At 37.3% G+C, this 12,146-nt stretch overlaps 1 protein-coding gene across 2 annotated transcripts; it reads right to left on the bottom strand.

The window, feature by feature from the left end:
• Positions 1-2,004: 2,004 nt before the first annotated feature.
• On the bottom strand, positions 2,005-9,451 carry LOC140793944 (subtilisin-like protease SBT5.4). Of its 2 annotated transcripts, none has more exons than XM_073145729.1 (7): positions 9,354-9,451; positions 4,113-8,052; positions 3,907-4,033; positions 3,576-3,810; positions 3,336-3,450; positions 3,041-3,254; positions 2,005-2,779 (listed from the first exon to the last, which is right to left on the bottom strand). In XM_073145729.1, exons 4-7 carry the CDS (start codon positions 3,692-3,694, stop codon positions 2,676-2,678), a joined length of 552 nt encoding a protein of 183 aa, XP_073001830.1. In that variant the 5' UTR covers positions 3,695-3,810; positions 3,907-4,033; positions 4,113-8,052; positions 9,354-9,451; the 3' UTR covers positions 2,005-2,675. The 2 variants fall into 2 exon arrangements, with proteins under 2 accessions (XP_073001830.1, XP_073001829.1); XM_073145728.1 differs by having other exon boundaries at positions 3,907-3,945.
• Positions 9,452-12,146: the final 2,695 nt, after the last annotated feature.

Genomic DNA, 12,146 nt, shown 5'->3' with positions numbered 1-12,146 from the left:
ATATTTTTTTGATTGATACATCCTTCTATTTAAAAATAATTAGATTTAGTTAACTCAAATTATCATATGAAAACTATAAGAAAAAAAATAGAGATATCACTTTACAAAATCATCCTAGACGTAATGTTTAAATCAGAAAATTACGAAAATATAGGGAGTTATTTACAAATCTTTTAAAATTTTCCCTAAGCTACACGTCATTTTCCAAGTTGAGAAATTTTATCTTTTGTCCTCTTGATCTAAATAAATAATAGCTTACCAAGTTGGAAGTTTGGTAGCTAACTAAATTAACGTCAGTCCAGTTGCACATAAACAATTAGCGCACACTAGTAGTCTGGGACAGTAGTTATTAATTTGTTGGCCTACTTTGGGTCCCACGACCTGCTCCAATATGTAAGGGCCCCATCACCGGCACTAGTTGGTCCCACGTCCTGGTCCCAGTCTTTATGTGCTAATAAATAAATATAGGCGCATGAGACAAGAATTTTTTTTTTTTTTTTTTTTTTTTTTTTTTGGAGAGGAAGAACCTATCACGAGCTTAAATAAGAATACTTCGATTGATGGACTCAACAAAATCTCGAGGCTTTCTGATCTTAGTGCGCCGCCCAGTCGGTCACTCGATTGGCCTCCCTGAAAATATGGCCAACTTTCACCTTTCGAAATCTATTCAAGAGAGCCGCACAATTCGTCAAGAGCCCCCGAATGCGCTAGGGCTAGCCTTTCGCCTCTATAGGAGGTGCACCCGTTCTAAAGCTTCCAGCACGAGACAAAATGAAGGGGATGGTTGTGGAATGAGAGAGCCCCACCTATCTTTTTTTTTCTTTTTCTTTTTCTTTTTCTTTTTCTTTTTCTTTTTTCTTTTTCTTTTTTCTTTTTACTCTATATGACAAGGAGCTAGGGTGGTTTATCGAAGATTTTATAATATAATTATATTTAAATTTTTAAATTTGGCCTATCAAATTAATTATATATATATTTTATAACCCATGTAATTTATATATATTGTACACACTAAAATTTATTATTATAAGTGCATATCTCAGTGCTCCAATTATTACCTCTAAAATCATATGGCCTCTCATTTTTTTCGATTGTGATTAAAATTTATTGGATGCACATAATTAACACATTGACACACAATTAGGATATCAAGTAAGCTCGATTAATACATTGGTGAGTATCCAAAGGCGACCCATTAAATCTCAATTCATTTTGATAATGTACAAGCCAGACCACTAAGGGAATTTGGATTTAGTATAAAAAAAAAAGATGGATCTATGTCATACACAAGTGGATGATCCTAAAAATATACTTACTATAGAAAACACAAGTTAGGCCGTGGCTGGTATTTACTTAACATAAAATTAATTTAAATCATAGCTGGTATTTACTTGAACAAATGTAATCAAAGTTTCCATTAATTTCTTAGACTTATTGGAGATAGCCAATTGATGATACCCTATTGTTCTTGTTGTTGGTGGTGGTGTAAAGGTCAAGCTAATTGAAAGACTAATGAAAGAATACTAACACTTCATTGGAGCCTTACTATAGACACGACGTGGGTGTGTTATATATAAGCACCTCTTTAGCTAACTGATATACTCCATATTACATCTTCATTTTTTATGTTAGTATAATAAGTAAACAATCACTTATCTTAATATTAATCTTTTTTTTCATCTACTATTTCTATATTTTAAATTACTATTCTATCATCTTTTCTCTTTCTCTTCTCTTTTATCTTTTCATCCTTTCATCCTTTCAGCCATCTAATATAAAAGGTAATAAGTATATTACTTTATTAATTTACAACTAAACACCTAATAGCTCATACTAATATAAACTCTCTTATGCAACTATAAAAAAATTATAATTAACTATATTAGTATGACATTTATTTCATAACCAGGTATCTTTTACCAAAGGGCCTAGATGAGTAGGCCAGCTCAAATTCCACTATTGATAGTATGAACTAAATCCATTTCATATATATGACGGAGACACTTTGAATAACTACCACTTCCATTAATTAATCTATGAAAGTTTGAACAAATGTTTCCTAAATATTGCAACTCCTGCCAACTCCTATGATATCCTAACACTTTAATATCTACTATAAAAAAAATAGAACCAACTAGAGTTTTAGACCAAAATAAATTTATCTTTTAAATTTTTTACCGAAATATCCTACCTTTAAACTTATTTAGCGAAAAAATACTGAATTGATCGGTGTTTCTAAAAACTCCAATCAATTCAGCATTTTTATCGCCAGATAATTATTTTCTTGACCTAATGCTTCCCATCCGACCAAACCATCCTCCCATAGACATGCCTATTCTTGATGCTATCCTTCCATGACTCAAACCCCACCTTGAACTCCTCCTCTCCTACCTTGCTAAACCTAAGGATCTGCAGCCTCACTGTCATCGCCACGCCAGTCAGCGCCAGACACCTGACCCGGTAGGTGCCCGGCTGGCCGACATTCATCAATCTGCGCGTCACGGTTAGGGTTCTATTCAGGCTCAGTGCGGAGATCGATGGGTAATTGAGGTCCTCGAGTGGTGGTGGCGTCGCCGGGCAGGCGAACGGTTCTCGGGTGAACCTGCCGACCTGGGTGGAGTTGAACCCTAGGCCACACAAGAAGGTCAGGTAGTCGGCCACTGTATTGTCGTAGACTAGGCCAGGTTCGGGCGGATGTGACCGGCGCCGATGGATAACGGAGTCGTCTCATTGCCGTTGGAATCTATAATCGGTCTCCCGGTGTTGTCTCTGTTCCTTGCTGTGAATTAAAGCGAGGACAATAATTAATGTGGCAATAGGAGCCAATAGAAAAACTAGGGCTTCAGATATATGGTCAAAGATTTTAATTGATGATATTTTTGTTAGTTCGTAATGTATAAAACAAAATTTAGTTGGTGGATTTGTCATAAAATACCGCTAAATATTAAGAATTAAATGGAAAAGTCATCAGAACTTACAATTTCTATTTAACTTCATCAAGAATAATTATTATACTTGATAAGATTGGAGGTATGCTCACCTGTAGTCATGATATCAGATCGAATAGCGGCAGGACTCCAGTCAGGGTGGAGGGACCTGAGGAGCCCGACGACGTCGGCGACGTGAGGGCACGACATCGACTTGCCTGACATGATAGTGTACGGAACCAGGCGCCTGTCACCGGCGAGATAGGAGGGGCTACTCGCCTCAGTGTAGGCAGCAAGGATGTCTGCCTCAGGAGCAACGGTATCAGTCTGAAAATTATATATGGAGATAAATTAATATGTTAAACCTAGCTTTAATTAAGAATGCTTATAGAAATATAAAGAAAAGACCTTTAGGATTTCTGGTGAATAGAGACTGCGCCCCCTGGACGAGAATCCATCTAGTGTTAATGAAGGTTTAATGTCATATGTTGTTCTCACTGCTGACATGGATACTACTGGTGACCTGCAATATTTATTAGAATAGTATGTATTCGATGACTAGAGTTTTCTGTTGGGATAAGAGTAAAAATATAATAAAAAAGAACAAAAATATGCACAGCCTTAATTAGTACGTTGATAAGAACTCACTTGGTAGAATTCATGTAAGAGGCAAGAAGAAGACCATCATCGGAACTTATCTCGACGGCCGGAATCAAGTGGGCACCGGCGATGGTCGTGCTCCCGAGGTCGGTATCGATGAGGATCATGCCGGCGCCGCCACCTTGAGAACAGCATAGCTCTTCTCCGTTCTCATACTATTCCACGGATAGCATACAACATCTCGCCTTTAACCTTCTCAAGGGAATCTACCAAGCAACTCGGACTGCAACAATATGACCATAAGTAGTATCTATGATCATCTAATGATGGATATATATATATATCTAGAAAATAATTAAGCTAAGTATGAGAAACGTACGCAGACAGTGTGTCGGATGAGTTGAGGGCAGCATCAGAGCTATTGACCAAGGGGCAGAACTTGTTCAGTACTAGGTTTTTGGTTTGAAGGCTTGCCCCCTTCATCAATTTAAGTATGGCTCCAGATTCTATTATTTATTAGAGTCTGGAGGGAGAGAGACAGAGAGACAGAGAGAGAGAGAGACAAAGAGAGAGAGTAAGATGTACCTTAAACTGCTGCTTGTTGCCGAGAGTTAGGGTCGAGAGTTCATTCCTATCAATAGTGCTAGCCCCCCAGTTATGATCCACGGAAAGTTGTTTGAGACCATGCCCGACGACCGTCATCGGCAACAGAGCACAGCACGGCGACTCCGTTAGCAACGGCGTGCAACGCTCCGACCGAGATGCCATCCCGTAGGTAAATGAAGAAGAGGAGAGAGAAGAAGGTTGTCGAAGGTTAGGAGAAGGTGACGGAAAACTTAAGAAAAGAAGATTGTTCTCTTAACACAAAATGAAATAAATAAAAAACTTTAAGCTTTTCTTCATATTCTTGCACAAGATAAGACCACATATATATAGTAGTTTACATGACTCTTAGTTATCATATATAACTCTTTAATTTTCATTATTTAGAGAATCTAAATATTACTATCATTTAAAAGCATAGAAAATACTAAGAGTCACCTCAAAACCAAAGCATTTTTCTTGAATTCTACACTAGCCAATTAATCTAATTGACTAGTCAAATGGGCTAGCTTAATATTCTAATATCGAAAACCTTGAATATATCAGCTCATTGCAAGCCGCCGACGTGTCGCCGTCGAGAGGCTAGCAGACTTTGCAAGCGGCGCGACCTAAGCCAAGGATGTTCGCCCGGGAGACGAATCCCCGGTCGGTCGTCAAGAGAGTGTGGGTTCCATGACCATCGTCATTGCGAGCTGAGTCGACGATGGTGCAATTAGGGCACACTTTGCGAAAACCTTTGTTGAAGTACTTTGCTCCTATTAGCTTTCTATATATTAAATCACAATCGCATGTGAATAAATGATAGATAATGTCAATATATATATATATACATATATATATATATATATGTGAATTGGAGAAATTTTTTGACCTATTGCAAGGAAGGCTATCACAGTGTCCTTTCAATCCGTGATGGAGGAAGTGAATACATTCCTCCATCACGGAAGCTTAAAGATTCAGGCCAAACAACTTGCAACGACTCACAAGATTAACAAGTCGATCTGCCAATTAGATGATCAAGAAAAGTTTGCGATGGTGGAATCTTCGCCGTACTTGGCCCGACTCCAGAGTGAGTCATCGGAGGCTCTGTCGTTGCTCTCCAATCTAAGAACGATCGTGCAATCTACACATCTTGCTTTGGAACACCAACACCACTCCAAGATGTTCCGGCTAGATATGATCATTAGGCCCGACCAGCCCAAACTCGGCCCGAACCCGCCCAATTTTAATCCGGCTAAGCCCGGCCCGAACCTGATTTAGGCCCGGCCCGACCCGAGCCCAATATGGTAGTGGGCGGCATGGGCTTAATTTGCCCGCCCAGCCTGGCCCGAAAGCCCGATCCACTACTCTCATCTATAGCCCAACCCATAATGTATACATATTCATATAATTATTTTAGTCCCACATTGGATATTTAGTAAACTATATATTAATATATATATATATATATATATATATGTTTCCATGAAAGATAACTAAAATACTTTCATATAAGCCCATTAAACTCGGCCCAATAAAATATAATAATTTTTATATTTAACGCATTATGTTAGAGCCATTATACTCAACCCAAGCCTAATATGTAATGGGCTAGTGGGCGGTAACGGGCTAGAATATTCTAGCCTAGCCCGAGTGATTGGTGGGTCAAGCCATGAACAAATATTTAAGCTCGGTTGGCTCGAAAAGCACGGCCTGAACCCAGCCCGGTCCGCCCGATGATCACGTCTAGTTCTAGCCTACCAAGGAAGAATTTCTTCTTTTTTTTTCTCATAGAAAATCACAAATAACACCTTGTAGTTTAGCTATAAAGGCAAATAAATACATATATTAAAACAAACAGCGCGTTTCTCCTTTGCCTCAAGATTAAGTATTTATCGATCTACTTGATTAGAAATTTAACCATTAAAATTCTCAAAGATATAATAGAAATGTAAAAGAATTATCAGTTCAATAGATAATTATTTAATTTTAAAATATAATTTTAATATTTATCTTCTATCCTTCACATAAGGGCTTTTCCTCTTTCCACTCTCTCTTCTCTCTCTCTTTCGGCTTTCGAAACACAAACTAAATAATCAAAAGAAAAAAGAATCTATCTCTTCCCAAGTCATTTTTTTCTCTCCCATTTTCTTTTTATTTCAACTGAAGCCATCAGACGGAATGCGCTTGTCGTCAATGCGTCATTGAAACAGATCCCTTTAGCCTTTGCACAATATTCCGATTAAGGCCATGTTTTTATTTTTTGTGTATTTTTATACTTCTGAAAAGATCACCCACGAGTATTTGAGATAAGAACTTTTAATTTTGTTTTAGCCATCATCTTGTCAGCTTTCACACCATGAATCTAATAAAGAGATAGCCGTCTAGATGTCATGTTGTTTCTTCTTTACCCCACGCTCCATTTTTTGCTTTCTCCCCAAATCAAGCACACTACTATTCAAGTCAAGTACTTTCTCCTCCAAATCAAGATTTCTCTCTCTTCCCCTTTTCTCTTCCCTTTGATCTCGATCCATGGGTTCGATCACCAGATTCGTGATCTCTATCTCGCTTCGACGAGGAAGCCAATCAAGGTAACTCAATCTAATTTCTCGTTCTTTATCTCACTCGTCTCGTTGGAACCATCTACCTCATGCCGAAACCATCTACCGGTTTAGCCAGTTTTGCAGATCCGGTACCAATTTCCTAGTATCGGTTCTAACCAATGAAAAAGGGGCATATTGGTCCTTTTAGCCCTCATCTCTTCTCATCTCCATCTCCGCCGCTCACCTTTGAAGCCTCGTCTATCTCCTCTCCATCTCTGCCGCTCACCTTTTAGCCCTCATCCATCTCCATCCTTGTCTCTTTTGCGCTCTACTCTTCCCCTCCGCCGCTCAACCTTCGACCTCTTATTGCTTTCGACCTCCTTCACCGACCTTCAATCTCTTCTTGGTTTCTCCTTTTCTCCTCCCTTTGATCTCAATCCATGGCTTCGATAACCGGGTCGATGATGTCGATCTCGTCCCTAGTGAGAAAGTCAGTCCGAGTATCTCGATCTAATCTCTCATTCTTTATCTCACTCCTCCCGTTGGAACCATCTGCCCCATGCCGAAACCCTCACCCTCTATAAGATGTGTAATTAGATAAATCTATGTTTAAATTCTTTTGGAGTGTTTCAATTCACTGTTTAGAGTGTTTCAGCTCACTATTTTGTTTGCAATAATGTGTATAGATTTGATTAATTTAGATGTTTTGCTACTGTCTATGCAAAAGATAAATATAGCTTCTTGTGTGAGTTGGATTTGAAATTCTGGGTACGACAATTTTATTGTATTGGTTTGTATTGTATCTTATGACCCCCTATCTCATTTTTTATCTGTGCAATTTTTCATCATGTTGTATTTTATCTTTTGACTGAAGCGTTGGTGAGGCTTTATGCTTTGAATTTTTGCTTAGAAGTTTTAGTGTGGGAGTTATTCATCTACTAAAGGCAATGATTAACATAGTTCATTCTTCTTAGAACTATCCTTTCTTCACATATTTACATTCAATTTGGAAGAAGATTTGAATCCTATGAACATTTTTATCCACAGTAGTTTATATCAGCTCTACTTGATCAGTTGCCATTATAGTTTGTGAGTGGATCAAGATCCAGTAAGTTATTTAAGTACCCAAAGTCCTACTTAAAGATAACTAGATCAAGCATTGCCTTTAGCTGATGAGGTGTAACATTTTTTTGATTTAGCATTCATTTACTAGAGTTAAATTATAGTTCAACGGATATAGTTCATACAAGTTAAATCAAAAAAAAATGTTACACCTCATCGGTGATCTCTTCAGAAGTATAAAAACACAAAAAAATTGTGGCCTTACCAGAATATTATGCGAAGGCTGAAGGGATCCGCTTCAAACAACGCACCGACAACTAGCGCACTCAGTCCAATGGCTTCGGTTGAGATTAAAAAAAATGGGAGAGAGAAAACGATGTGGTAAGAGATAAGTTTAGTTTCTTTCGATAAATTTAGTTTGGGTTTCAAAAGCAAAAATAGAAGAAAAAAACAAAGAGAGAGAGAGAGAGAAGTAGAAATAAAAGAAAAACAGTTCCCTCAAGAAGAAGATAAATATTAAAATTATAATTTAAAAATAAATAATTATCAGTAATATTTTTTAATTTTTTTATATTCCTATTATAATAATGCTTATATTACAAGTTCCCTCTATAGATAAAAATAAATTAAGCTTCCGAAATAGTTTCGGAAACAAATAAACCATTGATTTCTAATAAAAAAAGGGTTCAAAACAAACCTTTAAAGAAAAACTACTATCTTTTAATTTCAAAGATTTTGTTGGAGGAATGAGATAAAGTAAATTAAGGAAATATAAAAATATCATTTGAAATGGAGGAATATTCTACTCTATTAAGACTTATTTTATTTAGGCATTTGCTAGTAAATTAAACTTAACCATGGTGTTACTCGGTATTTTCTAGCAAATAGAAGATTTTATTTATAAATAATTGAAAGAATAGTTTTATTTATAACATAGTCAAATTGTACGGTTTTTTTGTGTAGTTTTCTCTATATAATTGTTCCAAATTAGAGAAGCTCATGGTTTCATACTCAAAGAAAAAAGGGAGTTTTATAAATTTTCAAATATTATAAATGTCATTATATTCTTCGAAATCATTAAAATAATTTAAAAATGTTCGTCTGGAAGTTAAAATTGAATTTAGATTACGAAAGAACAATTTTGCCGGTGTATAATCACTTAAAATCTTTCAAAACCTATCTAATGTTATCCCATACTACAGCACGTGAGAAGAAAATCTTCTCTTTTTGTAAGAAAAAAATAGAAATAAATATCTTTCTTACACTTTAAAATTGAAGAAAGAATTATATTTTAGTCATATTCCATATTAAAAACTAATCATAATAACAATTCCGATAAAAGTCAAAAGGAGGTTTTAGCCACAGTTCTAAAATTTCAAAGAATGTAATTACGAGTATAGTAGTAATTAATTATGCATAGAAACCAAGAAAGAGAGAACCATTCAGTGTATACACTTGCGAGTTCTGCTGCTATTGAGTCTTCCAACTCGAGCCTCTCCTTTGCTCTAAAATATTTTCGTTAATTTTTACTATAAGATCGGCATCATCATATCTATCGTATGATAAAAAAGAAAAGAGAAGGATTAATATATTCGAGTTGGTGATGGAAAAAAACAAATGAAGCTTTAATTGCATGCACCTTCCGACGTAGGAGGCCAAGAGCTTGTGGTGAGAATCCCCGGCACGTTCGAAGTCCTCCAATGACTGAATGAGCTCCGAGGTAGACGATGTAAGACTAGGATACATTAATAAGGAATATTACTCACATTAGATGCTTTGCATTTCGAAAATAGGTATTAATAAGAGCATCTAATAATAGTCTAATGATCGAATCTTACTAGTCCATGACACGAGTTATGGGTTTGAAACACTATATGCATATAGTTTAGTCCACAAATTCAAATCATGAACATAAGAATTATATATATATAAGAGATAAAAGAAACTACTAACAAAATCTAATTATTTCAGATATTGAGAGAGGGAGAGAGAAATATGTTTAAACTAATATGGATTGATAGGTATATTAGACTTGAATCCGGTTTTAAGCAAAGAGGCCATAAAGATCAATTTTCCAATGACTATTACATTTGCTTAGATGGGAAAGAACACAATCGATCACAAACCAGCAACGACCGATCTATAAAAGAAAAACAAAACCTTTGATTTCGAGAATATAGAGAGAGAATTGATGAACAAGTTAGAACATTGCTTGCCTTCTTCGTGGCGAGAACCAGAACTTGCAGGGAGAAGAACAAGATCGCGATGAAGAAGAGAAGCAACACACTTTGCCTATTTGTAGAGTACAAATAATAGAGATATACTCGTGGGTGGTTTAAGTAATTAGAGATAGAGTTCGGTAGATCTACAAGATAATATCAATGATAAAAGTTAGTTTTACTTTTTCAGAGTAAACATGATAATGATAACAGTAAGGGTGTAAACCAGCCGAGCTTGATAGAGCCAAACTCTTATCAAACTTGAATTAAATTAGTTTGGAGCCTAATTATAAAATTAAGTTTGAATTAAAATATTTTAATTCAAACTAATTACAAATTAATTTTGAGCTCAAGCCTAAATGAGTCGATTAATAAGCAATTTTAAAATTGAGAATGATTGAGCCGGCTCATCAGCTCGGATTTTGAGCCTATTTTATAAATCAAGCTTGAATTGATTCACTTTTCAAGCTAAGCATGATTGAGCCTTAATGAGTCGAACTCGAGCTATAACGCGAGCTAGTCAATTATTTTGACAGCCCTAGATAATAGTTTTTTTTGTTTATTCAAGAACCAGATGGCTAAATATGAGCTAGACAGAGTGAATTCTCTTCTAATATAAAAATATTTTTAGCAAATATACTAAGTTATATAGTCTAAACTCCAAATAATTGCTCCGAACTAAACTCTACTGAGCCACTCCTCTAAGTCGTCATGCTGTCGTACTGTTTCTCCAAGTCAACACACTATTGAATCGTTCAACTAAGCCGAGCCAAGTCAAAAGCCACCAACACCCAAAAATTTGCCTATAGTAAATTTGCTTAGAATAAGACAAAAAAACTCGTGACCTTAAATCATAAATGGGTACACTCCCAACTTCTTAAAGTTGGGCCCAAGTGCTCCTTCAAGACAACACACCGTTGAGCCATTAAATTGAGCTGAACCAAATATGGACTTATCCAAACGTAAAAAATTATGAATTTTAGTTAGTGGTAGCCTCATGAGTTAGAGTTCTAATGGCTCTAATTTCACCTAATCAGAGGTCGAGATGAAAAGTTAAAAATAAAATAGTGGAGATATGTCACAATGGGGCAGAACAGTAAATGTCCGATGTTGTGGCAGTCGTTGGAGGATGTCGGTCGGCCAAGGGTGGTGGTGGACGGCTGTAGGGTAGGATGGCTACTAGAGGAAGGTGGTGGCTAGGGTTTGGAAGCTTAGTTTCTCATATCCTTATACTCGTATAGCATATCATGCCCATCAGTGGACTCAGATTCATCCTCTTTTAGTCCACCTAGGAAAATGACATAGGTTCGTTGGCGCTTGCATTTATGATCGGGAATAAATCCGTCATCACAGTACAAACACAAGCCTTTTCTTTTGTGCTCCTCCAAGTCATTGGGAACAAAGCTACGGGAAATCATCTGGTGGTTGGGCTGAACCGCCTATGGAGGCCGAGTTGGGGTAGATGCAGTCTCTAGCGAGCCGTAGGCTCGGGCCATCTTTCTTCTCTCCTTCTTGTGGATTTAGTTCAATTAATCTAACTTAGACTCCATTAGAACAGCTAAGGAGAATGCCTCATTAGATGTAGTAGGCCTCAAAGCTTTGACCTCAGCCTGAATGTCAGGTCTGAGCCCACTAATGAATGTGCTATTTAGGGCTGAGTCTGACTAGTTAGTGACCCAATTGTAGATCTACTCAAACTCCTCCTGATAAGCTTGACTATTGTTGACTGAGTCAGCTTAGTCAATATAGCATGAAAGTCCTCGTACTATGTCAAACTGAACCGGACACAAATTGCATCCATAAAGTCCTGCCAAGAGTCAAATGGTCGAGTTTGCTCCACTAATTGGTACCACCTAATTGCCACGCCCTCCAAGTGGAATGATGCTAGCTGGATCTTCTAGTGGTCGGGCGTCCCATGGTACATGAAAAACTCTTCCGTTAGATAGGTCCAATCCAACGAATCTCCTCTAGAGAATTTTGGAAAATCAAGCTTCGATCCCAATATATGGCCTTTCATCGTGGGCCAAGTGACCTCGTGGTCAAGGCTGGTCACGTGGGACATGGGCCCACGGGTCCAGCTCATGTCGCACTCGAGTTGTACGCGGGTTCGGCTCAGTCTGATGGCGTGGGCCCACCGAATCGTTCTACCAGTCATCCTCAGGCTTGTACTCGAGCTAGGGGTCATGCACATACGTCCCAAACTAATCGGTACG

The sequence above is a fragment of the Typha latifolia genome, chromosome 8 (assembly GCF_019914945.1).
Source record: "Typha latifolia isolate L0001 chromosome 8, TyphaL0001v2, whole genome shotgun sequence".
Classification (NCBI taxonomy): Eukaryota; Viridiplantae; Streptophyta; class Magnoliopsida; order Poales; family Typhaceae; genus Typha; species Typha latifolia.
This window is presented reverse-complemented; position numbering and strand designations above follow the sequence as displayed.

Coding starts and splice junctions, on each gene's coding strand:
- LOC140793944 (XM_073145729.1), bottom strand. CDS start 3,694: ATGATCCTCATCGATACCGACCTCGGGAGCACGACCATCGCCGGTGCC. Junction 3,255..3,335: donor ATTCACCAGAAATCCTAAAG/GTCTTTTCTTTA, acceptor TATAATTTTCAG/ACTGATACCGTTGCTCCTGA. Junction 2,780..3,040: donor ATCTGATATCATGACTACAG/GTGAGCATACCT, acceptor TTTAATTCACAG/CAAGGAACAGAGACAACACC.